The sequence below is a fragment of the Anopheles moucheti genome, chromosome 3 (assembly GCF_943734755.1).
Source record: "Anopheles moucheti chromosome 3, idAnoMoucSN_F20_07, whole genome shotgun sequence".
NCBI classification, from domain to species: Eukaryota; Metazoa; Arthropoda; class Insecta; order Diptera; family Culicidae; genus Anopheles; species Anopheles moucheti.
The window spans coordinates 7,043,751-7,070,502 of NC_069141.1; the positions used below are offsets into that span (position 1 = coordinate 7,043,751).

General features: G+C 45.0%; 3 protein-coding genes across 3 annotated transcripts; all 3 read right to left on the reverse strand.

The window, feature by feature from the left end:
* Positions 1 to 19,960: 19,960 nt before the first annotated feature.
* Positions 19,961 to 21,633, reverse strand: LOC128305910 (uncharacterized). Its single transcript, XM_053043546.1, has 3 exons — positions 21,586 to 21,633; positions 20,243 to 21,514; positions 19,961 to 20,167 (listed from the first exon to the last, which is right to left on the reverse strand). The coding sequence occupies exons 1-3, from the start codon at positions 21,631 to 21,633 to the stop codon at positions 19,961 to 19,963; spliced, it is 1,527 nt and encodes a 508-aa protein (XP_052899506.1).
* A 514-nt stretch (positions 21,634 to 22,147) lies between these two features.
* LOC128305165 (uncharacterized) lies at positions 22,148 to 22,862 on the reverse strand. The gene is made up of 2 exons (XM_053042486.1): positions 22,821 to 22,862; positions 22,148 to 22,765 (listed from the first exon to the last, which is right to left on the reverse strand). Exons 1-2 carry the CDS (start codon positions 22,860 to 22,862, stop codon positions 22,148 to 22,150), a joined length of 660 nt encoding a protein of 219 aa, XP_052898446.1.
* A 368-nt stretch (positions 22,863 to 23,230) lies between these two features.
* Positions 23,231 to 24,896, reverse strand: LOC128305048 (uncharacterized). The gene is made up of 3 exons (XM_053042332.1): positions 24,834 to 24,896; positions 23,510 to 24,769; positions 23,231 to 23,428 (listed from the first exon to the last, which is right to left on the reverse strand). The coding sequence occupies exons 1-3, from the start codon at positions 24,894 to 24,896 to the stop codon at positions 23,231 to 23,233; spliced, it is 1,521 nt and encodes a 506-aa protein (XP_052898292.1).
* Positions 24,897 to 26,752: the final 1,856 nt, after the last annotated feature.

Below are 26,752 nucleotides of genomic sequence, written 5' to 3' on the forward strand. Positions count from 1 at the left end.
GCAGAGCTGGGTGATGGATCGCTGAAGTGGTTTTTCGAAGTTGCACAAAGTGGTGCAATTGAGCGCAAAGAGCATAAACGGTCGATGCTAGTGCAGCGAATGAAAACGAAATGTAGCAAAGCGCGCTCTTGTAATGATGAAAAACGAGAAGAAACTTGAATAAAGACCCACACCATGTACTGCAAGTAGAAAAGGAAAATGGGAAAAAGAAGGTGATAAGAAAAGTAATAGCATGTAACACAAACTAAATGAAAATCAAACCAAAAGAAAAGCGAAAGAAACTGAAAAAGCAGATAAGAGGGAAACAATTGAACCACAACTGAGAGTACAACAGATATGCCAACAGAGGTACCTCAAATAAATCCGATTGTTTTGCCCGGTTAGTAGTGGATGAAGCAAATAGCAAAAGTAGAAAAAATACATAAGCAATGTAAAACAATTGAGAAAAAATAATGACGATAATATTTGAGGCAAAAATCGGAAAGGAAATGATGAAAAATGTGTAACAAAACTAAAAAAAATCAAACTACTGCTCGGGAACTGCGGCACTAAGCAAGGCGTGTGATGTACACAAACAAACATGCGTAAACATGAAAAGAGATAACAACAAAAAACCTGAAAACATATGAAAACAGACACAGCAACATCGGCAAAGTAAATGAAACAACAGAGATAACAAACAGCGTTGGGCAAACGTTTTGCCGATTGAAGCCGCTTTCAGGGAAATGCACATTATGCAACTCGTTCAAGAGATCGATCAAATCGTTGCACTCGGTTTGGTGGTTGGGTTGTTTTTGCTGTTATTGTTTCCATAATGATTTGTCCATTCTCTGCTGCCTCTTTTCTTAGTTGCTGCTGTAATGCGTGACGTTTAACATCAATCACAGCGGGAAGAGAAAAAAACGGGGTACATTAATACTTCCTTTCGCAACATAATGCCGAAACAAATAAGTTGTTAGTGATAGGAGAAAAAATACAACAAATGAGAGATATAGGTATATTGTATTACACGCGCAGGAAGGTTAGGAAAGTTCATATTTTATGCAAATAAAAAAAAATACGATATTTCTAATTGAAACAAAAAAGAACTCTTAGTGAGTACCAGTTCGTTTAATGTAAATTATGTATGTTTGTATGTAAGAAAGTTGATACAACAGAAGAAAAAAACATTTCAAAGAAAATAAAAGGGAAAACTAACAAACAAAAGCTTACAAACGATAGAAACCATGCCGGCGGAATTGGATTGTAGGAAATAATGCATGCAAAACTGTCAGTTTGCTGTCATGTTGGCAGAAAGGAAACAGGAAATTTGCATACCACAAACTATAACTGCGCGAGTGCGCAAAAGGACGTAAAAAAGCAGAACAAACTACCGCACATGAAAGTAGCGCTTCCTTTTGGAAACGGTAATAGTTTCCACAAGCAAACGAACCCTGCTCCCAATCAATGATGAAGCAAATTTATGCATGACATCTCGGAAAAGGAAGGGAAATAAAAGTATTTCATACTTTGCGCCAGCCCTACCGGAGGCTACGGATGGTAAACAAAACATTCCGGCCCGGCAAATATGATGGGGCCCCCGGCACGAGGGCTACACTTTCGATATTCAAATGGTGCGCTGGCCCGGGTAAATACCGGGCTCACATTTCATGGCAGTAAATGATATGCACAAGCGCACCATTAGTGGCCGGAAAAACGTGTTAACGTACGTACGATTGTTCCGGGCTGTGTAGGGTTGATGGACAGAAGAGTGTTGTGCGGATCTGCGGCGCTATCAGTCAACGATCGTTCAATTCTTCCTGTGAGCTGTCACCGTCGGGAGTGGATTAAACAAACATTTTCGCTAAAAGTGTCTACAGTGTACGAAGCTGTTTCGAACTTTTGCTGTTTTTCGCGATGTGTCCGTCACCGGACGAGATGTCACGGCTGTCAAACGATTTGTTAGTTTTTGGTTTTCTAACGTTTTTTGTTCCTTCACACCAGTTTATGGCCATTTGCTTGATTAACGCCCTGGGGATAATTATGTTCCGGTTTCCTTAAACGGCCACGTCTTAGCACTTCGATAGGTTATTCCATTACAAATAGTCTATTTGCTAGCTGATCATCGGTAATGCCTTTGGGTGTACCACAGCATAACTGAAAGACTTTTTACTGAACTCAATGTTTCTACAAAGCAACTGTTGAAATTATGATTTTTTGTTATTTATTTGTGGAAAAAACTGTTTCCTTACTAATAATGATGTGCCGTAAATCATCAAGCGAGTTGCGTCACGACAGCCAAAAGAACAACAGATGCCGTTGTTGTGTTGCATACCGGCGTTGCCAGAAATATTATGCCCATCTAGGGAAAACAGTGTGCGCGCGCCCGGCAAGTGTGGAACCCGGAAGCTCAGCCCCCCGGGGAACGGTCCAAAGGGTCGCACATTTTTCAAGTTCAAGTTCAATCACGACCAATGATTTCCGACCGTCCCCAGGCACAGCGACACGGGGAAGACGATAAAACACCATGCCACGGGTATGTCGGACGTGTCGGATGCGAGATAGAGTGTCAACTTGCCCCGCACCGTTTTTGTTCGGTTTTACTTTGCATTTAGCTGAATATGATTTCTGTATCGACACGAAACATACATTAACCGTGATGCGGTTATGCAGATATTGCGTTCCATTTTAGGCGCGATCGAGAGGGAATTATTGGTTGCGCGAAAGGACACGCGGTGCGATTTCAGCAGCCATGTAGCAAGGCAAGGTCGAGCTTTCATGACTCAATATTAATTTATAAAGATAACATTTTGCGTTGGAAACTTTGTTTTTCAAAGTGGTTTACTTACTTTACAATTAATAAATATAACAAACATACCAAAGATGTACATTCAGTAGTGAATGACAATGTTAGTGACACGTCAGTTACAACTGTCTGCTGTCAAAAGAATAGTATTATCGGTAAAAAAATCAAACTGTAAAAAACGTTTTGAAACGAATCTGAACGAATTTAAAATAACGTTTGTAATCTTTTTAAATGTATTATATACTATCATTACTACTACTTTAACATACACTATAATTATTCTACAATTTCAAATTGTAATTTTTAGGTAATTGATTGTTCTAAAAAAGTATACGTTTGCAGATTCCGTACGTTGTTTGTCCTTTTGTTGTTCAAAAAGAGGGACAGCTTCCGCATTACCAAGACACACACTGGTGTTGAGGAAGCAAAATCTGCTCTGCGATCGCATTCGCCGCGTAATTTTAGTGCCGATATTTACGATGTTCAACGTTGAAGCTTACGGTGGAGCTATTCAAACCTTACCAATTACCATAAAATTGAAACAAAACGGTCACAGATTCAAATCATGCCGACGGATTCATGTTTTTTTTTTTAGCATACTGCCGAACTGTTCTGCTCACCGTTCTTTGGAGTTAATTCCTTACTAAACACTCTTCCCCTTGGGGTGACTCAAGACTTGTGAATGGAGAAAAAAGTCCTTCACTACGTCACCACTATCGGTTTCGTCGGTGTGGTCAAACAAAGCGCCAGTCGTCAGAAATTCCGGCATTCTGTTTAACAAATCGTATGGAAAAATAGTTCTACCGGTCTACCGGGGAGAGGGAAATAAAAACACACTCTCGTTCGTGTTGTCCCGGTGCCTGTGCCACTTCGTTTCCATCGAAAGAACCATCTGACACTACTCAATCTCAGCCAGCAGCCAGTCCTCATCGAATGCGGAATGATAATCAGCGATGGTGATCGTGCATAACGATCAATTTCGAGGTTTTTAATGACCTAACGTTTGCCTTTTTTGGCATGCGCTTACAGTTTGATTAATAAGGCGGCATGTGAGCGCGCGCACACTCACACACTGCGTGCGTGGTTCGGCGGTGTTCCGTCCGAAGGCGCACCGGTTGAGATCCTAGTTGCCGGAGCGATCGTGTGGTACAGTTCTTCAGCACAGCGATCGACCTGCACGATTGTGGGTTCTCGCACAAACCGGCGGAAGATAAACATGCAATTGCTGACTCGTAAATCAATACGCGTAGTACACCGTTGGGGTAAAAATGGTTCCAACAATGAGCTCCTTTCTGCCGTGAGTTGGACGAACGCAACCGATACAGCACACCGATATACAGCGTTGACGCACTACGCACAAGTGGTCGGCCGTTGTTGTTGGGGGAAGCCATTGTGCTCAGCCCTTGTTTATCTTCCGGAAGAGGTCGGATTTTGCATGGTGTTGTTGCCCGGGTGCGTTTCAGGGTTAACGTACGGTTATGGTAAAAGCAAAACAATCGTCCCGAGATCGCGGGACCGAGCATGACGAAGAGATTTCTGTGTGGTTTGTTGTTGTTAGTTAGCCCGATTTGGAAGGTGTACTGGACAGGATTTAGATGTTTGCGAACGAATGATGCGCTTGTCGGTTATATCCCGACGATAAATTGGCCCACAGATGGGTCGCAAATCACACAGTTGCCGGAAGATTTCTTTGATATGGAAAGGGCAATGTTGCTAGAACATTCTAAGAGGACTTCCAGGTACAATGTTCTGTTTCCCGTGTCCTAGCCAGAATAAAACCTACACACACTGCCCTTTTCGCTTTGACATTTTAAGAAAAAAAAACAGATGTGTTTTTAATGAATTATTTTATTTGGCAAAGGAACAACATTATAGACTAATTTATAGACTGATTTATATACTGTTTTTAACTTCATCAAGTCATCCGATGATTCTTTAATTATATTCTTTAAATTTCTTCCATAAAGTTACGTGCCCAATCTTTAATTCGCTCAAATTTGAGCGAAAAACAAAAGACTTCAACAGCAAGCGACGAACCTTTCCCTCGTGCTTCAATTCGACAGTTGCTTTCAAATGTGTCGAAAACTGTCAACGGTAGTTGTTGTTTTTCCTTTCACACGCTACAACCAGCGTTCGTTCCGTCTTCGCATGGCGACTGATGCCGAGGGGCGTAAGAAATGCTTAATTACAAAACAACACCGGTACCAGCGCCGACCAACCACAGCCTTAGCAATCGCTCACACACCGATCGGAAGTGGGTCTAAGTAATTATGTACTACAACAGCAGACGTTGTTATGAACTTAGCACGCACACGGTTGCGCACTGCACGCGAACAACATTGAGGAAAACCTCCGCACGCAGAAAGGAGAAAGGAAAATGTGCCCAACACCTCGCACTTGGTTTCCAGTGACGCGGAAACTGAAGGAAAAGTTCATCACCACCTCTGGGAGGGGTCGGTTCCCGTCGGTGGCATGAGGAAGCATTTTTTGTGCCGCAAGGTTTAGTGATTGTGTGTTGCGAGGAGATGCAGCGGGAAGCTAATATAGAGGCTTTGGACTACCGGAGAGGCGAGTGCGGTGCAGAAATTTTGCAATTTGATGGGAACATGTTTGGGGGGATGATAGGAAATGCCGTTGGGCAAGTAATCGGGTCACCTTTCCACTTACAATATGCGCCCGTCATTGGCGGTGTGTTGTTTTGAAAATTGGTTTCGTCAAATGGTCATGCGAGGGTATGCCACGGGAATTTTCCCGCAACTCTCCAACCGGGATGAGCGGTGTTGTGCTCGGCACTTTTCCTACCAGACGATGGTACATGCGGTATGCTTCGGGCGAATCACGACGTCAGCATTCTTGGAAAATAGTTAATTTCTCCGTTTGTTTGCATGAACCATTTATTCGTCAGACATTCACAGCATTTTTCGAGTACAAAAAAATATTGAAGGAAAATAGTAAACGATAGATAAGTTAAACGATTCAACTATGCATAAATTGCTCAACCTTATCACTAACAGATAGGTCATCTGTGAACGTAAAATTTAAAAAATTATGACGCAAAAATCCTTAACCAATGCACCATAGCTTAATGAGTGTTCAGTAAATGTATCTGCAAATAGTAGCTTTGCACTTTGCAGTTCTTTCTGTCACTCTATCGCCGCCGGCGTTGAAGGAGGATAGTTCAGAATGGCATTACAAATCGGTAGCAAATTGAGGCTACCTTGCACCGTTTGGTCCCAGCCGTACGTCAATTAGTTTGAGAGCAAAAGGTTATTTATTGAGCGATAAAGTTAAATAGACTATTGACACGTACAAGATGAAGGTACACATATTCTGATGTGTTTCAAGGGTCTGGAATGTCAAAATGGTTGCATATGCATGTCGTTTTACGTAATGGAAGGGAGAGAATTTATTGTACGTGTTGTACTTGATTAAACTCAAGTGCTAGTCGCTGTTTTGGTATGTAAAATAGCGCAATGTTTATGGTAGGCTCGAACAAAGTGCATGAGAACGTCTCCATTTCCTATGTGAACTTCTGTGAGCACATTTAAATTGCTAATCTAGCATTAGGTTAAGAGCAAACTAATGTTTTGTGAATAGAACAGACCAAAAAAACATTATTTAAATCAGATATTCTACATAGAAATCAACCCTCCCTGCGTAAACACATCCTCATAGCTTGGTGTCAAATCGTTCTGACGTTTGATACGGACATTTGACAGTAGAAGTGGGAAAGAATATAGCTACTAAGAGATTAATTTCCTCGATTCTTTGTGCTGCAACTAGAGGACTTTGTCACTTTGGTTCTGTCGATCTTTAATCGGGTTGTTAATTTTATTAACTTCCTACTCTCCATTCTCTATTTTCCAATTCTAACATAACATAAGCGGATCTGGTACTATTTCGTTTTCCAAACCAACTAACTGTCGGCCATTAGCATTGAATCGATCGTACGATTCCACTCCCGGTGTTTTTAACGTTTATTTCTTCATGTTTCCTCGCCCGACACCATCCCCACACACCCTTGGAAGGAGTTGGAAATGAAGAGAGTTTGGCATTGAATAATCTATCCCGACAATCCCGGAGAGGTCTCTGTAATGGCCATAAAGGTTGGAGCGTCTGCCATGTTTGTAACGACAAACGCTTTTGTTCCGTTTACCCATTTACCATTTCCCTCGTCACTTCCTGCGCACCATCGGCCTAGTAAGTGCAATGAATATGGAATACGGTTTCGGTATCGGGTGAAACATGCTCTACGGTGCGCGTCTCGTACCGACTGCCTGCGTTGTTGGCGCACCGGTATGGCCATATTTGTTCCGAAGATCCGCTTGTGGTCGGATCGTTAGAGCAAAACACGGTCCCAGCACTAAACATGATCATCATGATTCGTTCGTTTACTTTAAGGCGGGAAAGGGTCTAGTGGATGGGGGTGGTTGGAAGCCCTTGTCTGGGCCGCTATAACAAGTTAATAAAACTGTAACGGATATTGTCGGTTTGGTGCCAATGGTGAAATGAAGTCACCAGTGGGTGATCGTGGTTGGAAGGCAACGTAAAGGTAGAAAAAATCACCAGGAAGGACGAAAGCCGCACAAGACATCGATGAATAATCGATCCGATCCGGTTGATCAGCTCGATCAGCTCGGAACTGGAACGGATTGTGTTCGCTGTTTTTTTCTCCACCCCCTTCACATACGAGTATTGGGTGTGTGTGTGTGTGTGCGATGAGGTGATGAAGCTGACGGCCAAAAAAGGGGATTTACCGGAGCTATTAAGCTCGGGCCAGCTTCCGCAGCTACGCAAAGACACCACAAGCAGAACCAGAAGCGTACGCTGCAACTTCTGCTCGAACGATGAGTTCAATTTCATGGCCATGGTGGGCCGCGATCGCGAAGGATGATCCACCAAGCAACACGTCGCTTCGTCGCTGGAAAGCCTTCGGTTGCGCCTTGATTTATGTAGCATTGTTCGTTCGTGCGCTCCATTTCGTTAGTTTTCTTGCGATTGGGAGCGGTTTGGGGTAGGTTTTCCACCCCTCTCCCGCCCCTTTTACCACCCTTTTCCTACATCCCTTGAGGGTTGTCTCGATTTTATTTTAATGGGTTGCATCGTGTGTGTTGCAGAAGGGTTCGCGAAGAGAGTGCATCGTTTGCTACGGTTTGATTGCAGTCCCGTCCCACTCAGACAGACGGATAGATGTGAACGAGCGCGAGCTACTTTATTGCCGGTGAGGATTGGATTCGTTAATCTTACATCGAAATTGATGGGGGAGATGAGTCGGCTGTCTGTCATTGTGAAGGTTAAATATTTGGACAATCAAACAATTGGTAGTTGAAGTACACCGGCAAGATCGTTCCGGGTTAAGGATCAGGGGAAATTCAATAGAAAATTGGGATAGAATTGCCGTAAAACATCTTTACGGATATTTTAATAGTTTACAAGTGGTTGTAAAACAGAATATTGCAAGAACAAAAACAAATTCGTTCATACAACTTCTTATAGAGGGATAAAAAATGTGCGTTATTAAGTTGGCAATTATCTTTTACCATCACTAGAATTACTCCTTAACAGGCAGAACTAAGTAAACGATCCATAAAGCGTAGCATTAAGACAGTCTTATCATACTGCTCGCGTACGGTAACGAGATTCGATCAATTTCGCTCTCCCCCGAGAACGTCATAAAGTGAAACGATCAATCTAAACACACAATCACCCGTCAGTGAAGCCTGCTCTATAAAGTACAGCCCCAGCGCAATGCATACTGCGACCAAGATTAACTCGTCCAGAGGGAGATAAACTGTACGACATGATGATTGAACATTTGCAGTTTTGCAACTAAACGTACGCTTCTCGGGACGGTTCTTGCCTGCCTCTGGAGGCTCCGAGACACCGATCGTAACGACAACTACGCCACACGGTGTAGATCACACCTACGCAACGATGGAACCGAGCAGCATCGGCAGGCAATCTAGAACCCGGTACGAGAACTAGGAAGCAATAGTGCCCTGGTGCATCGTAAAGCATCTGGATGTGATGTGGTATAAATTATATACCCGACTTCACTGCACGAAAGCTTGTGTCTCCGATGCGTTGGTTGTTTTTGTGCCGGTGAAAAGAAGTTGGAGATCGGAGCTGCGACCTCTGGCATCCGTTCCTCAAACCTCGTTAGCTGCAATAATCGAAGCGCAGTGCGTGTTCGTGTCCATCGTTTATCGTCAAAGTTTCGACGTCGTGTCGGTTGTGCTGGACTCGTCCACCCCGAACGCTGGCGAAAGCTGGTGAAAACGTTTGGTCAATCCGTTGCATTTTTTTCTCTCTCTCCAGTCTGATGGAAGTCCCTTCGTTTGGCGAATCGAATGAAAGATGATTTATGACTCACCGTCTTAGCGGAGGTGGTGGCTGAGATTGAAAACTGCAAAACGTACTTGCGTTCGATGCGCTGCAGCTCTTGGCAGCGCATTCGTGCCGGATATTCTGATCCCGGGGTCCACAAAACAGCTGAACCGATGGGGTTTGGTGGACACGGTATGCTCATCAGCACACTTTAATGCACACCAGACGCATTCTAGAGTACCGATGCCGATCCATCATCGTGTCTTCCTGGGCGTTCGCGTCGAATCGATGAGGAGCAACGCCTTCGACGACTTCGCGGTGCGGTTCTGGTGTCGGCAGCGAGTACCACCGATAAGCACCGATTTGGTGGGATGCTTGATGGGTCATAAACCCCCCCCCCCCTCTTAAACACCGTTTGTGTACGTGCACAATTGTGCACGGGTTCCTGGGCCAAAAGGTCGATGGGTAGCGTTGCGATCATTGCCAGACGATCGTGCCTCATGAGTGCAGACAGGATCTGCCACAGCTCATGTCGTCGTAAATCCGTCCATTTGGCTGTCAGTCAGTTAAATTGAAAGTAAAAAAAACACACGATCAACACACTCACGCACCCAAACATGTCTGGCCGAGCTTCACCGCGTACTTTGCTTTGTTTTCCTTGACGCGGTTGCTGTGTCTTCTCCACTGCACAAGCACCACCGAGCGTTGATCGCCATCAAGTTCACGCTTTAATTCACTTCCCAGACGAAACAGGATAAAAAGGGTTAAGCAAGCAAAGGCAATAAAACATACACAAAAGGTTTTAATTTGCAGGGAAGGAACAGTCCCCAAAAATGTATCGAAGGTGCGAAAGAATTTAAAGTGCAGCCAAGAGTGCATTAAGGCAGCGATTTATGTACACCGTACCCCGGTGGGGTTACAGCGCGGTAGCCTTTTTAGTGTTGCAATGGACTGGACTGTAGAATGGTATTTTCCGTACTGAACACGCTCGCATGTTGACTGAAAGTAAATAAAAATTACGCACACTTCACGCCTAGTTTTGTGTACTCATTAAGCGTCACCTTTTGCGAAAGGGTAAAGCAAAAAAAAAAAAAAACAAGGCAGAACTACATAGGTGTCTGAAAGGTAATTGGAAAACAAGGAACGCATGCTGCACACTGCGGTATGAAGGTTAAATTGTATATCATGAAGTTAATTTGTGTCACGTCGCGATAATGAGGAAAATGGGCGGAAAACACATTAACGGGGGTTAAACGCATTGAACCTAAAAGAGGTAAAGATGATAAGATGGTCACTGTTTACTTCCAATTTTAAACAACCTAGCTTAAAAGCGCATTATTCCCTTCTAGGGTTTCGTTCGTTCTGTACCAACATTGAGCTATACGCGCTTTTTCTTCCCATGCCCAATCGGATGCAATTGTTTTTCCCGTCACCAATGCAAATCGCCCTCGAAAATGCGTCTCGAAGCATTTGCGCAAGTGAGTACACCGACGGCTCACCTTAACCCGCCGTCTTGTGCGATTGCTTCTCGCATCGTTCGATTCACAACCCCGCCTGAATGAACTCGCGCTCGTTTCTCGTGTAGGCGAACCCTTCAACGCCAATGGGTTCATGGCTGTTTGCTAAAAGGCTTTCGATTGTACGGGTGAGAGTTGCCGGAGGAGTTGTGAGGGGGAGGGCTGGTAATCAGTGAGCAGGGGAATTGGGAACAAGGGAATTATCTTATCCCCAGCTTCTCCCACGCAACGCCCCTCCGCTGCATATTGCCCCGCGCCCATCGTGAGCATTAGCTTCCTGTGGGTTTGGGGGTTCTTGGATTCTCAGGTCAGTTTGGATCTTAGTTTCGTTGATCGCTTTAACCGGTTCGCCACACCGGCTGCAATACAGTCGCTCCGGCCGGTTAACCATTTCGTTTGGTTAGAAAACGGAAACTCGGAATCGCTTATGCATTGCAAAATGTTCAAGCTGTGTGGAGATGCCCGGGTGACGTTTTGGCGGTGGAAGTATCAGGAGCAGCTGGAGAAGAAAGCTACAGCAAAGTGAGCTTTCTCATCCGCCGTCTTTACGCTTCTTGTCCATTGCGCGAGCGTTCTTTTGCAGCAAGCGATTGATCTTGGAGTCCCAGATGCGATGGGTACCTTCGGTGAGATATACTAACAAACTCCCTAGAGACACTAACAGCTGATTTCTGTACAAGTTATCGGATTTTAAGTCCCTTTTGATACATCTCCGTCCGTGTTGTCCTTAAAGAATCTATTGAGAAGAGTCATTCGTATGCATCTTTATTGAGGAGTCATTCAAATCAAGAATCGACTCTCAAAAGCTGCATGCATCGTCAGAGTACTGACGGATCAGTGCTCTGGAGGTTCAAATCGAAATGATTGGAGTCTGAGATGATCATAATTCTTGAAGGATTCTACAAACGTTGAAATTGAGATTCCGTTTAATTAATTCAGTGCAAAGATTCACTCAGATTCATGAATCTGAATCAGATTTGTCCGACACTAGTTAAGATAAATAAATTGAAATGTTTCATCAAACGTTTCATCAGACTCCACAAGAATAGTTTTTTTTTCAATTTTTTTTTGTGTTGAAGTATGTTTCATTTCTTTATGTTTGATTATTAGGCAAACGGTAAACACAAAACAGAACAAACCTAAAAACACCTGAAGTCATACACAGCTTCCAAAGAATTTGGTTCCCCCCAGGCGTGTCAAGGTGAGAAAACACTATATCTTATGTGTTATGAGTCAATACTTGACAAATTTTCTTCAAGAGTAAAGAGACCAGAACACTCTCACTACTAAGCTTTTCCAGTTGCGCTAATGTGGAAGACTGATTAGTGTTATGCTAGCAGTGTATTACAAATCTGTCAATCATTTTACAAACTAAGTGATATATTGCCGCATTGTGTACTTCGTGCGAATTTCAAAAGATGGCCGTCGAACTTCATCAGTAATTGTACAGGTAATGTTCTTCGACAACACGAATATTTGAAGGAAACTAAGTCTCCAGAAGTCTCTCCAAAGTTCTGGTCTAAGAAGTCATTCAGTGAAGACATCCAGCAAGGATTCCAATACTTTTCCACCTTTCGCAAAACGAGACCAGCAATCCAGGGCTCGGGCAAGAAAGCCCACACGCTTCGAAAAGAAAATCACATACAATCGACACAATCGAGACGCTCGGAGCGAACGGGCCCCACGTTTCGAGTCCGTGACCACGAAGAGCGCGCAAGAGCGTTGCCGTCCAAATGCGCGTCCCGGTCGTCGAACGCTTGCGTCGCTGCGGCTGGCTGCATGCAAGTCCTCTCTCCCTTGTGCCGCGAAACGTAACTCCGCCACACCCTGGGTATGCTGCCCGTCCCGCCTCCCCTCAGTTTGCGGCCTTTTTACAGCCAAGTCTTTGGCTCGTTTCTTCGTGCGCGCAAATGTGCACTCGCGTAGCGCGCGACGAACCGCTCGCGTGAAGCTTAACCGGCCCGGGCTGCGTCAGTATCGCGTTGGCGTGCAACCCGAACGGACGTGAAATCGTAGACGTCAGGTCAGGTTGTGGCGTGTTTTGTGATCGTGCGTAACCATTTCTGGGAGTGTGCGTACATTTGGTGCAGTGCGTGTGGTGCGCCAAATTTGTGCATCAAAAAAAGCATCGACAAAGTGCCGAAGAGTTTGCGCGTGCACGACAAATCAAACGTTTGTTTCACTACCATTCCCCTCGAATAAGGTCTCTTATCTAGCCAGTGGCATACACCCTTCCTGGCAGCGTTCCTGCAAAGGATCACTGGATGTTCTGGAATTCTATCTGTACCGATTTCATCTGTTTCGCCTGCACGAATCAGCGAAGACTCCCGCAAGGAAGCCAGACCTCGTAGTCGAGGAGAGCGTACCGATTCGCGAAACACTCGAGGGCAAGTAACAGTTCTTTCACCTGAGACACTGCGCTCGGAAAGGAAATAATAGCGGAATCCAGCACCGGGGTACGAGCTGGCTGCATATTCATTATTTCTATTCACCGTAACGTGAAGCGCGCCCGTTAAATAGAGCAAACATTAATGTCCGACGAACTCGCGGTCTGGCAGGGGGATCACTACGAGCATCGAAGTACTCGGCGAGTGGTCAGAACCGCTTAACCAACAGCTGGATTTGTGGGCATTTTCGTAGTGGAGTGTCACTCGTCACCAGCTGTCAACGAGTGCCCGAAGTCCCTGGCGCCACAGTATCGGGAGCAAAGGTGACGGAAGCCCCGAGAAGCAAAAAAAATCATCTGAAGTGACTCGACACAAAGTTGCCCACGGAGTGTCCCACCGGACCGGGGCAGATCAAGGTTATTGGACGAAAGTTCGCTGAGCCAAATGTCTGCACGGCCAACGAGCTGTATGAGACACAGTACGGCATAGAGACCGCGCGCCATCTGTCATCCTACAATCGGCCCATGGGGATCAGGTTGGTGTAGCTCAAGAGTCCGAGAGTTGTTCAATAAAACGGTGCCTTAACACAGTGCAATCACTGCCCGTTTGTGGCTATCTTTTGCCTTCAATTTGTGTACTAGTGTGTTTGTGTGTGTTGTGTCTGCGCACGTTGAATAAGTGTTGTCCCTCTGCACGAGTGGGACACTGGGCGATGCTCAGCAAGTGAGTCTAAATCGGTCAATCGCAGTAAGCGTAGACCGAAATAATTTCGAACACAGAATCGAGCTGCCGGAAAGGTACATCTTGTAAACTCGAGCTGAAAACAAGTTTCAAGCAGGAGAAAAAAACGTAGTTCACGCCAGAAAAGCGGAAAAGCGACTAGTGTGTGTTTGTGTGTGTTTATGGTGCGTGTATCGTTCCGTGACCGTAAGCCCAAAATTTCGAGGGTGGAAAATTTCGCTCCTACATTAAGGTATCCCGGAAACCGCCAGGAAATAGAGTATTGACCGTAATAAACGAACCGAGAAGTAAACCATACACGGAACCAACCGGACCAGGGTAAGACCGCTTTGATTCGTCCGTTCCGCAGCCGTTCCGTGCGTCATCCGGGAGCGTTAATCGGCCGTACCGCTTCGATAAAGAGGTAAATATTAGCCGAGGGTTGAAATACAAAAACACCTCACAAAGATCTCTTCGCGGTGCTTTAGACCGGTAGCACGGTACAGCACCCATTTACCCTGAAGCACGATCGGGCGGGAATGAGTTGGGAAAAGGCGACGTGGACGTGGGGCGTGGTAAATTCTTAAGCCATTCGGGAAACGTGCGGTGGGGACGGGGGCAAAGATGCTGCGAGGGCTCGCCAACTCGCCCTCACACATCTCGCGGGCTCGCGGGATCCGGTTGGGTGGGAGTTTGTGGCCAAATCGGGAAACTTGACCCAGCGCAATGGTAAGAGGTGCCCACTGCCTAGATATCTAGTGCTGCACACCGGTGGAGGTTTTGTTTTTTTATCCGTCACACCGCACTCTGGACTGCTTCGTAATTAATGATTCCCGAAACCCAGGTACCCGGGGGGAAGGAAAACGCGCTGGTCAGAATTTGTGTCACATCAACGTTTTGCCGTGACTGTAAGTGGTTGTAACATTCTTCTAACATCTGTCAGTGTTTTCTTGCTGCGCGATACAGTTTGTACATTGTTTTACGTTACGTGGTCGTTAATGTAAATAGATCTTTGCCGGAAGACAACTGCTGTGTCCCGGTACTTCAGCCAAATATCTCGAGAGGGCTCCTATCGCATTTGTTTCGACATTGACATTGTTCTCCAGTTTATCTACCATGAAGAAGAGCAGCGTATGCGCGACTTACCCAAACCATCCGCGTTCCTTTTGTGGGAATGAAGCGTTTGCTCAAGCTTGGGTGTGTTGTTCTTTTTTTGGTCGTTGTTGCTTACAGCTCCCGTAAGATGTTTTCAAAATAGAAACCAAATCAATGTCTGTGTGTTTTCGCTGATGGCGACATTGCTTCTGTTATGGTACAGGCGGCTTCCATCTGGCCCGGCCGTCACGTACGCACGCGCGGCCGAAACAATTTTTATGCGTGCGCATCGCTGAAAGTCTTCGGTTTAATCCATCCGTCCGCCATGGGACGAGTCCGCCAAATAAGGACCGTATCAATTATGACACCTGAAGAAGCACTCTGTCCACCGGCGCCGATCGGTATGTCAGAGTTTCGTTTAGAGTTTCAGATTGAATTCTTAAGTAGCTGCACAGTACGAAGCGCTAGAAATGTCCATATCGGTAGAATAAAATTAGCACCCCGAGGGGGCATTAAAACTTACTGTGACTAATGGTGATCGATTAATCAACGGAGCGCACCAATCGGTTTGTGTTAAACGTCGTACCAAGATACAAGCGGACAGCGGAATTTCTTAATGGGGCACACATCTTGCAAATCTTTGCTGGGATGGTGCTTTTCTTTCACACCATGCAGTGTCAGATTTATGTGGACAGATGAGTGTGATTAATAAGCGACAAACATTTTACGGGGGAAACAAAGGACGCGTATTTAATTATAACTATCAAGTCGCTGAAGGCAAAATGACTGCTCTTTTCTCTATGTGGCTGGTGGCTTACTAGCATGGGGTAGCTTAACACAGGAGATATGAGCATCGATCTCACACCGGCGCTGACCTAGTTCTTTGGGCAAATAAATCACCCATGGCCCGAGCTTTCCCGTTGCATTTTCATTTTCTCCGCGCGGCGGTGTTTGGAAATTGGGTCAAGTTAATAAATATTGGATCCCAACCTCGCAGATTGTTGATTAAATAGAAGCCGAAAGTGAAATCTTGATCGATCGGACCGATCGTACCACACAGCCGGCGTAAAATTGCACCCAGAGTTTAATGGGCCGGTTTTGCGCCGTAAAAGAGTGCCGGCGAGCGGTGTGCTCTGTGATCTACTTCCCAGCGATGGGCAACGTCTGTTGGAAGATCACATAACAAGCTTTGTTTGATTGTTTACCAGCTTCAATAGCCGATCGCAGGAAATGACTAATTCCTTCGTGTGCGCCGTGGTTTGTTTACGTCGAAAGGTTTCACCTTCTTCTGCTTCTACGCTTAAAGTTCCGTGGGCGTGTGCGACCGCGTCGGGCAAAGGTTTAGCGCGTTTGGATCGCTTTGCTTTGTTGGAATTGTGTCACCAAACATCTGGTTGCCTTTTGTGCTCAGCAACGGTTCGGAACGCCACGAAGAACAAGCGCGTGCACAGTGCAGAAAGCTTTCGACACGCACCTCATTCATCAATTTTTTGGAATAGCCGGTGGCTACATCGTCGACGCGTCAACCCCATATTTGTGCACATGATATGGCCAGATGAAACGTGAGTCAAGTCGAATGGACTTGGGTTTTGCGATACGACGTGGCGATTATAAACTCAGCATGGAGCATAATGTTTAATGTATCAGCTTACACAGCCGATCCATCGTTAGGTTTCGATTCTTATTGCCCTTGAACTTCTGTTCGGCAGGTTACAAACATTTCTCATTCCGGGAATGGTCTCAGAACCGGACGAAAGGGTTAGTATGCAGTTCTGCTTTTCTTTTTTTCAAACCATTCCGTTTCATCTTCCATCTTATTGCCATGTGCAGCTTAAAAGCTTCATGTGATCTTCCTCTTCTGATTATTAGCGCCCACTTAAGCTGACCACCAAATATGGCCACATTTTATCAGCCGTCAATCGTGGCCGATGAAATGCAAAACCCTCACTCAAAAAATACTTCGGCTCGGGCGGGTGAGGTTGATGATTTGTAGATGTAGCCGCTGGTTGATAAAAACCAAAAGCATATCTTCATTAGTCCTCTTGAGATTGATTCACCAGTAAACCGTGTGCGTTGCTTTGCTTATCATCCCCGTCGACAGCTGCATCCTGTTCGATTGCGCAAGCAGGACCCGCGTCGGACGCACGCGTATAAGAGCAGAAACAAAAGACTTGATTGAAAAAGCGACGAACCCCGCTTGTTTGCTGCTTCTTCGTTGTGCGTTCTTTTCCTAGTTTGGCGGCACACCATGGTGCAAAGTTCAAAATGTCAGCATTCAGCCAGTTTAAGGAGGTTTTCTTCGTCCTCTGTATACTTTTGTTCGCTGCGAAACGATTTGTGCCAAAGTTTCGGCACAATTCAACTGGCATCCTTGACGTTTGAACCAGCCTTTTTTGTGACTTGTGATGAGATTTTTGACTTGCTGTCAAGGACCGGGTTGTCTGTGTTGGGCAAACAGGTTGTCTTGAAATTAGTGTTACAGTGTTTAGCATAACTATATTTTATATGCTTTTAAAAAATGCAATAACTCAAAAATATGATAAATTTCCATTTAATATACTTTTAAAATCGTTTAAGCAGAGTAAAGTTAGTAATCACCAAAAAAATATTTTTTATTTCAAACTTGTTAGAGTTAGCCTATTTTTTAAACCCGTTTTAAAGGCTAAAGACGTATTTTTTCTAGATGTCAATTTAGTTACGTAAAGGGCCAAAAACCCAGCTCTTAAGAAATTTAAGTAAAGTTAAACAGGAAAGGAAAACAGTTGTCCATACAGTTATGTCACGCACTGTATTTCTGTTTGGTCTTAGGCACGTGCTAGTTGAAAGCCTTTATTTTTGGAAAACTGCATATTAATCGATCAAAATGATTTATTTTTAGTATTATTTAAATTAATTAAGCACGTAGCAGTTCTAACCTCCCGCAGCGTTAGAACTTAGAACATCATTAGCATTAAAACATCATTAATCTTGGCAGATCATGAATCTTTGAAATACAAGTTTAGATTCATTGATTCAGCTCAAAAATTCACTTAGATTCATGAATCTGAAACTGATTGACCCAACACTGGCATCATATGGTATACATTTAAATTTCGTTTACTATATACATCCCATCAAACCGGATCGTATGATGTGAACACGTTGCAAACTGCATTGCATCCACTTTCGATTATTATTCACACTCTCGAGCAGCTATTTTCTTTCCTTTGTGTCGTTTTTTTTATTTTCGACGCCCGAATGATTCCTCGAATTATTGCTGCACTCGCGATCATTATCATACCGTATCGAACGGCTGTAGCCTGTTTTGCGGTGTTACGTTTCTGGTTCCGTTTGGTAGGACCGGCTTTAATTGAGCTTGAAAATGATCGATGCGATGTGCAGCCCGGTTTTGCTTCGTCCCGGTGCACGAAGCTGACGTGAAATTGGAGCTTTCACGTGCAGGCGACGGCAACTGACGGGATTCTAAACGTTTCTGCTGCCTGAATGGCGCTCCGAGTAAAGGAGCCTTTTTGATTGGAAGGTACCGCCGTAACTTCCGTTCCGTGGCGTAAGCTCGTGCTACTGTCGATGAAAGGTTGAAAAGGGGAAGCTTTCTTAGAAATGGAACCATTTTTTTTAAACCAACTCTGGCGCCATTTTTTTTTTTTTGGTTGCTCCTTTATGAGCGTATTAAGTTACACGCTGCATTAAAATCAGTGTCCCGTGCTGTCAACTGACAATATACAGGTTTTCATGATTGATCCAAGCTGTGCTTACCTACCCGAAACACGAATTCTCTTTCTCTCGCTCTCTCTCTCTTTATCTCTCCCTTTCGCTCCCCTTTCTTTACCAGCGTTACAACGGAAATGTAAATTTTTGAATTACCTTCAACGAGCGATGAAACATGATGAACGACGATCATTGACAAGATGATCGACCTTCATTGTTGCCTAACCCTGCCTGGGAACGTCCCGCCTGTACGATGGATCGGCTTGTCGGAAATGTCGATTCGACCGAGAGCACCACCGCCTAAACGCGCCGACAAAATGTTAAATCCCGATTTAGAAGCCCACCCGGGCTAATATTTCGGCTGTGACAATCAATCAACGGGTTTGGTTTGTTTCTTTTTTTGGGATCGCGCTCGCTCGTGATTAGCCATATTTAGCAGCTTGCTGGTTCGCGATCTCCAATACCGCATGCTACGTCTTCTGCTGTACTTTTGCGACGGTACGATTGTCGATCATGTCGCGACCGTATGAGTAGCACTTTACATTACTCACTTGCACACTCAAAATAGTAGTCTTCAGTTATGGTTGGGATTGTCAACGGATCGGCGAGTTCAAGATGACTCACATGGCGAATCGTTCGTTTGAAGGGGTGACTTGTGAACACGGTTTTACCTCCGCTTGTGAAGATTCGATTGGCCATTTTCAAGATGGTGACGCGACGCCGATTGGTCCTTGAGTTAATCTTGAGAGAAATTTTTCTGTCAAGGCTTTCACTTACATTCTCGATAGCGGTGTCTAATTGGGATTACCTTGAGTAATGAATTAAATCATCGTTAAATTTTGCCTGCTGAAAGGTCGCACTGTGATTTTATACAGAAAACAAATGACAAATCTTTGCGAGATGTGTATGTGTTTCGCTTTAGTTTTTCAAAGGTCGACCAAAACTGTCCTCGAACCAGTATTAGTATCATGCTCGTTTGGCAACTTCATTATCAATTAACACCTTTTTGTGGTTTGATATATGCAAATTTGCCAATCGCATCTGAAACCTGAAACCAGAACGCGTGTTTGTATTTAAATTTTGAAAATTATCCCATATATCAACATGGCCAGATTGCCAGTCTCATGCTTAGTAGACCGTGAAATGTTATAATTAGTTGGAATTTCTAAGAAATATTCAATAGTACCTACTAATTCTTTCAGAGGACGCTTTCACATACCAAAAGTGCCTAATGGTGCTATTGAGAAATAACTGTCGCCGTTCACAAAAGTTATACATTAATATTACTCAATTATTAATTGTGGTCTTTATTACCATTACATCTTGATCTTAAAAGGTACGTAATTGAATTTTATTTTACAAAAAACTGCATTAAGCTTTATTCGTCACCATTACCGGCAAGTAGTATTACGCCTATTTCACTACCCAGTTTGCTTATACCCAGTGTCCTCGCATTTGAAGATATCCTTCACTAGATCGTACGCATCAGCAATCAGCTTATACTTACTGAAAGCGGCACACGATTTGAGCCGCTGAAGGCTAGCCTTTGTCTCGTTTGGGATTATCTGCAGTATAAGGTCGAACTTCTCCTCCATCAACCGGAACAGGGTGTCAAGAAATACGCCGAGCTAGAATTACGCGACAAAAACAGGCGTTACAGAGATGTTATAATATATCATGCGGAGCAATTGGATAACATTTACCGTGTCAACACAGGGATCACAAGCAGCTGGACACGGTAGAATGTTGGCGCACGTGTTAAGATTGTCGTAGAGTTCGGCCACATTGAACATCACCATATTGACGATGTGTGAGATGAGTCGGTTCGTTGAGTAAAGACGGTTCAGTTCCAGTGCGTAGCATTCCCCAATGTCATAGAAGTTGTCCACGGCTAACCCGATCACCTTTTGTGAGTATTTTTTGAAGCAGTAGGTAGCATACGGTCCACTTGCAACAAGCACCTGGACGACACTTTGCAATGCGGGACAGATCCGATCACCGTACACCGTTACCAAATCATCATCGAACGTTTTTGACTGATTTATGTAATCCTCAATCGCTATGTCCAGCAGTGACGTTTTCTCCTCGATCAAATCAGCCGACAGCGCAAAGTTAAACGTTTCCATTGCATTGGTCATTTCGTACTGATAGTTAGGAGAGGCTTGAACTTTCGGCAATATATTGGCGATCAGCGTGTTTTGGTCACTGTATGTTATCCCGAGCGTTGATATCACACCGTTCGTGTCCTGCTTGACTTGGCGTAGGTTTCCGTTAAAATTCACCACTTCCTGATGTGCGTGCAGCAGAGCCGCTTCAATGTCACTTTTGGCGGTAGTAATATACGTGTCGGCTCTATCCAGCTGGGATAGGGGTTCGTGTACGGAGTAAATCAGTGGCGATATAGCACCGGGTATACTAACGATCGTGTCTAGCAGTGAGTTGATCAACCGGGGTGTGACGATGCCGCGTGCAAACTCCGTCGGGACAGACTTCCCATTGCCACCTGCCTGAAGTTGAGTTTTTTCCGCTGCCCTTTGAAGTTTACGTAGAATTTCGTCCAGTGTTGTTAACGTTTGGCTAATGTAGTTGAAGCTATCCGCTAGTCTGTCTGTGATAAACGTCTTATCGCGTGCTCGTAGTGTTAGAAACTCCTGGGTAAAGCCTGTACTTAGCACATTTTGCAGACTAGCTATGGCCGCAGTGGTAGAATCGAACGGTGGATCTACTATCCCCGAGTCATCGTCCGCTAGGAGGGAAAGCTTGTCTGTCATTGCAATTCCAGCCGTGGTGAACTTCTCAGCGATCGCGTAGTATGCGTCTTGCAAGTTGTAGAGTAATTTGTACTTTGAGCCGAGCTTGATCTTGTAATCACTGAGTGTGCCTATGATGAAAGATGTACCACCGGAACCATCGATCGCTATCGAACTCCCCACAATTATCCCGTTCAAACCAAAGTCTGGACGTCCGGCGACATGCTGCGAAGAAGAAAAAGTATCGCTAATAAGGCTAATTTTTCTCGGGAACTCTTGAAAATGTCACTGCTTACCTGCAAAATACATAGGAATGTAAACACCAACGCGATAGTCTTTGCCATTGTTGGTTACACGGCTGGTTAGTCTTATGTCACTCAAACCCTATCCAGAATTGGAACTCCACCAACGTGTCGATGTGATGCAACTAAATTCGCAAGTGCTGGCTAGCTGTGTTGAAAACTTGATCATCTCTGGTTGCATAACATCTGAGTAAACATTCGCGCTCTAACCTCAGCCTAAATTCTTTCGGGATGCAAAAACAAAAACTCTCCACAGCAGGGTTTGCGGTTGTTTTCGCACCGGAAGGTTGATCGAGCTGAACAGATTGTTGGAGAAATGTCCCAATGTTTGTCGTAGCGGGTGTGCAAATTGCCATCAAAACAACAGCATGGTCGATACGATCGATCTGCATTGAAATATTATTGTCATCATCAGTATTAGCTCTTGTCTGATACAGTATTGTCTGCACGTCCTCGTGTCTTTAGAAGATAAATTTTATTTAAGCAATCCTGTTTCTGTATGGTAAGTAGTTAGAAGATATTTAAACTACTTCAAGCTTATTTCGAGCTTACAAAGTTACCCCACAGTTTTCTTAATAACGTACATAACCGTCGGAATTCCAGCGCCAATCTCCTCCAATGCGGTGAGCACACGGGTTACCAATGCGGGGGACACGAATTTTCTCACATGGAGCGACGTCACTGGTCCACTACCAGCTGCATTCTGTGCCTGTTCAAGCGCAGCCTGCAAATTTCCAAGGGCCGTTGATAGATTCTTCAGCGCCAAACTGATACTCCGGAACCCGTCCATAAACTGTCTGCTAAGTGACGGGCCAAGCCTAGCGGTGAGAGTGTTTAGCTCCCCACTCAAGCCACCGTTGAGCAGTTGGTTGAGTGCTGCCAGGGCTTGGTTGACACGTGCAAATACAACCACTATGGGGCCGGTATCATCGTTCGCCAATGTCACGATCGTATCCATGAATGCCGTACCCGAATCGGCCAGCTTCGTGGCGATCGAGGTGAAAAGCTTGGCGACGAGTATGAGTAGCTCGTAGCCGGACTTGATGCTGACGGTAAAGTTGTCCAGCTCATCGAACGAACTGCGTATGGCGGTGGCACGTTCGGCAACCCTCGCACTGTTTGCTACATCCGGTGCGACACCGAAGTCAGCTCGTGGTAAACCGAAAGCAACGGACTGTAACGAATGTAGATTAAAGTATTGAATTAATAGGTAAAGGACAGTTGCTAACCTCGAGCGTCAGAATAAGGGCTAGTAGAGTGAAAATCTTCATATCAGGATTTCGTAAAAAACCAAATTTCCACTAGTTGCACTGGTAACATTCAGATACATCAGCACTTAATTGACGCAGTGTCTGATATTCAAAAAGCTGTTGGTGGCACGCAACTCTATTGCTGTCGGCCAACAGCTGAATCCATCTTAAAACAGAACATGGAACGCTCAACTGAACAAACAACCGTACATGTCCTCGACTAGACACCCAAAACCAGACAAAAGATGTGCAACACACCACACGTACTACTTTTATTTCACTAAATTTATTTACACCCCTCTTTGATTAAATAAGACTCATGACATGAAACCTGCGCACCGTGCTAGCTCCAGCAGTGGATTTGTTTTCTATTACAATACCATCTATGTTTACAATGGCCCGTTCAGCTCACAACTATCGATATCCGTTTTCATCGATTGAGCATCCAGCATGAGTAGATGCTTGCTGTTGCTGAAACATCCAGCCAATCGAAGATAGCTTGAGTTAGTTTCCTTCGTCAGCAGGCGGGATAAGTAGTCGCGCTTTTGTGTAGTGTACGTGAACAGCGTTTGATATTCGGTGCCAAGCTGAGAAAGCGAGCATGAAATAAAAGCAAACAATCGAAATACTATAATAGACACAACGAAATGGATCATGGTGATACATACGAAAGAGGCGCAGTTCTGGATGTTGTTGAACAGTGTGCAACCCTCCACATTCGCGATAAAGTCGTCGATATCGTGCAACATCAGCTGCACGATGCTGCTCACCCCGGTGCGCAGTTGGTCGAGACGAGCAAACTGCAACCGGAAACAATCTGCCGAATCGTACGTGTGCAACACGAAGAAGTTGAACACCTTCTGGCCAAACTTGCTGAAGCAGAACTGTGCGTTTGGGCCGTTTTCAATCAGCACTTGCAGCAGACTTTGAATGATAGAACACATGCTGGTACCGTAGAATGTGATCAAGTCATCGTCGAGTGCCAGCACGAGTTGAAGATGCGTGGCGACGACGCTATCAATGGTACCCTCGATGGTAACGCTATCGTCGAAAATGGATCCAATTTTCGACAGTAAACCTTCAACCACTGGTTTTAAGTTAGCATTCGCTTGAACATTACTCTGGAGCATGTCTCCGTAGCTCTGGGTAAGTTTGTTGTACGCGGTGGTCAGATCTGCCGTGACTGTTTTCACCGTACCGGCGAATTCGTTCACATCGTTGCTGTAACTGCTTCCCAGCTGGTTGACGTCGTTTACGCGCAGGTTCGCTTCGTCGGCAATGTCTACTAGGTACTGGTCGGCTGTCTGGAAGGAGCCAAGCGTTGAGCGGACGATGTACACCAGACTCGGTACGTCAGACTTCAGCAATCGCACGCCATTGGTGACATCGGCTACAATCGTCGGGGTCACATACTTCCTTGCAATGGTAGACGACACAGTTGGGGAAGAGCCTGCCGCGGTACGTGCGCTTGTTACGGCCGCGCGCAGATTGGCCACTGATCGGGAGAGTATCGCAAGCGATTGGGACATCGTATGAAAACTGTCCCGCAACTTAGCCGACACGTAAGTATTGATAATATCGTTGAGGATGTTGATTTGTCCCGTCAAACCGGTCGTGATAAGTATTTGCAACGTGCTGATGGCGTTCGTTACGCTGTCAAAATACGTCGCAATTGGACCGTTGTTGTTGAGTGCCATGGTCGAAATTGCCTGGGTAAGGGTAACACTGGCTGAGGATAGCTGGTTAGCGATAGTGGTCATAGCTGCCTTCGCGTTCTCTAACCGTTGGTAGCCGCCCTGTAGCTGAAGCACCGTCCCACCAACGCTCTGGTACAGGACCTTCGTCTCCAGCGCGAGTGACGAGATGGTGCTACTGCCACTAATCGCAACATTGATGGCAAAATCTGGCGCTGGTTCCGCTGTTCCGATCTGCAATGGTCAAATTGCGACATTAATGGTAACAGCACGATGCAATCGAGCTCGTGATACTAACGTTCAGAAATAACCAACAGCAAAGAACTGCACTTAAAGTACTGGACCTGCGACGGTAAAACATCTTATGTGTGTCGTATAGTAGCACCTACTAAAATGAATGTATTCTTTTAAGTTTTTTCGATTCTAGAACATACCCCACGGCTATGTGTACTCACACGCTTTATTCTTAGAATCTGGATGTCTGGATCGACTCAATTTGAAATAGACGGGAGTCGATCGTGCCAAGTGCTCCAACTGTGCAAACGTCGCCAACACTTTGGCAGCATTGAAAATTGCAATGTTTGGAAATTGATTCCATCTGTTTATGCGGACTAGTCATTAGAACAGAGACGCACTGTTTCATTACACACGTTGTTGGCTTACCAGTAGCCGCTCATTTAAAGATCATATACGTCATCATGTGATTTACGTCACAATATGGTATAATTTTTATTTAATCGTTATCCATTCCCTAATATTCCGTTATCGTATGGTCCCTTATTCTAATTATTCTTGAGCCGACGGATGGCTTTTTGGGTTTCATCAATATTAAGCATTGATAGTAGTGATAGGCAGTAGCATCAAAGTCTTCTGCTGGTGAACCTCCAGCTGCTCTGATCGTTTAGTAATTCGTCAAAATTCTGAGCCCATCGTAAGAGTACCTCTGGGTGGTAGCTGATCAGACCTCCATCTTTGTTTCGATAACAGGTCACCTTAAGTCTGAAGTAATTTCCGTGACTTGCTTGACCTGGTAAAACTTTCTTCTAGGTCCGTAACGCACTCTACCCCAGTGTCCACAGATAACTTTATTACGATCGTCGTTTGCGGTACGTTTCTTCCTACTTCTTCACACGATAAAATCATCCACATATGCATGTCTCGATTATTCCTCAGCTTTCATAAGAATCGTTCGTTTGGAAAGCGAAACAATTATCTCCCAAAATGGTACAACCGAATGGCTATTAGGCGTTCTAGTATGCAGCCGCAACGCATACACAGAAAAACTCAGTCCAAACCCCCATTCCACGTAGGAGCGTAAAAAAGCAATAGCCTCGCCTTTCGGTTACAATATTTTATCCAAACAAATGACGCACTGGAAGAATTCTAATGCGAGCAGTAAAGGTGGCGGCGTTTCTTCTGGATGACATCAGAACCACAGCCAACCAGGGGGAACGTTCTCAGGTCTCTAACATCAGCTCGGATTGTGGTTGGAAGAGGGGAATTATTATTTCGTTTTGGTCAAAACGCAGCGGGATCCGCTGGCATCTTGTTGCGAGTGTGTATATCGAAGTTCGAACTCGTTTCATCCCGCTTGGGTGAACATTTCAAAATATGGAAGTTCGTTTTTTTGGGTCCAGCGCATCAAATAGCGCTCGTTTCCTGTGTCGTTTCCTGTTTCGCACGTTTTAAATTATTGGATCTTAGTCCCTCTGCCACCGGGACAGTGGACCTGTACCTCAGGTTGCTCGTACTGCTGTATAATCAAACGCATCAATAATCGAAATGGGTCACTAGCCGGTAATGGACCGTGTTCTAGCGGTAGATTTGTTTTCCCAATTTCGAGTGTTGGTTGTTGTGTGATGTCTTATTCGTTCTGTAGCTCGCTTCGCCGTTTCGCTTTTGGAGCTCTTCCTGGAGCGTGTGTCGAAGATCATCATGAAGATCGGACCTAACCAGTCCGTTCGGGAAGCAAAACGTGGAGAAAGTCGGCCAAGTCAAGCGCGTTGACATGCGCTGGCCAGTGTTGTAAAAATACCGTTTGATCCGAAGAGGTGCTGCAGGCGAGAACGAGAAAATAGAGAGCAAGGCAGAGATAAAGATGCTACAGCAGGAAAACGTCTTCTTGTGGGCTTGTAAGAAGTTTTGACCGCCGTTGCTCAATCAGTGTGGTGAGATTTTCGGTGCGTGAAAGACAGAAAGTTACGATCAGGGATGGAA

Coding starts and splice junctions, on each gene's coding strand:
- LOC128305910 (XM_053043546.1), bottom strand. CDS start 21,633: ATGGCAAAGACTATCGCGTTGGTGTTTACATTCCTATGTATTTTGCAG. Junction 21,515..21,585: donor CATTCCTATGTATTTTGCAG/GTAAGCAGTGAC, acceptor TCTTCTTCGCAG/CATGTCGCCGGACGTCCAGA. Junction 20,168..20,242: donor GTGATCCCTGTGTTGACACG/GTAAATGTTATC, acceptor GCGTAATTCTAG/CTCGGCGTATTTCTTGACAC.
- LOC128305165 (XM_053042486.1), bottom strand. CDS start 22,862: ATGAAGATTTTCACTCTACTAGCCCTTATTCTGACGCTCGAG. Junction 22,766..22,820: donor CCCTTATTCTGACGCTCGAG/GTTAGCAACTGT, acceptor CATTCGTTACAG/TCCGTTGCTTTCGGTTTACC.
- LOC128305048 (XM_053042332.1), bottom strand. CDS start 24,896: ATGTTTTACCGTCGCAGGTCCAGTACTTTAAGTGCAGTTCTTTGCTGT. Junction 24,770..24,833: donor GCTGTTGGTTATTTCTGAAC/GTTAGTATCACG, acceptor TGACCATTGCAG/ATCGGAACAGCGGAACCAGC. Junction 23,429..23,509: donor TCCAGAACTGCGCCTCTTTC/GTATGTATCACC, acceptor TCGCTTTCTCAG/CTTGGCACCGAATATCAAAC.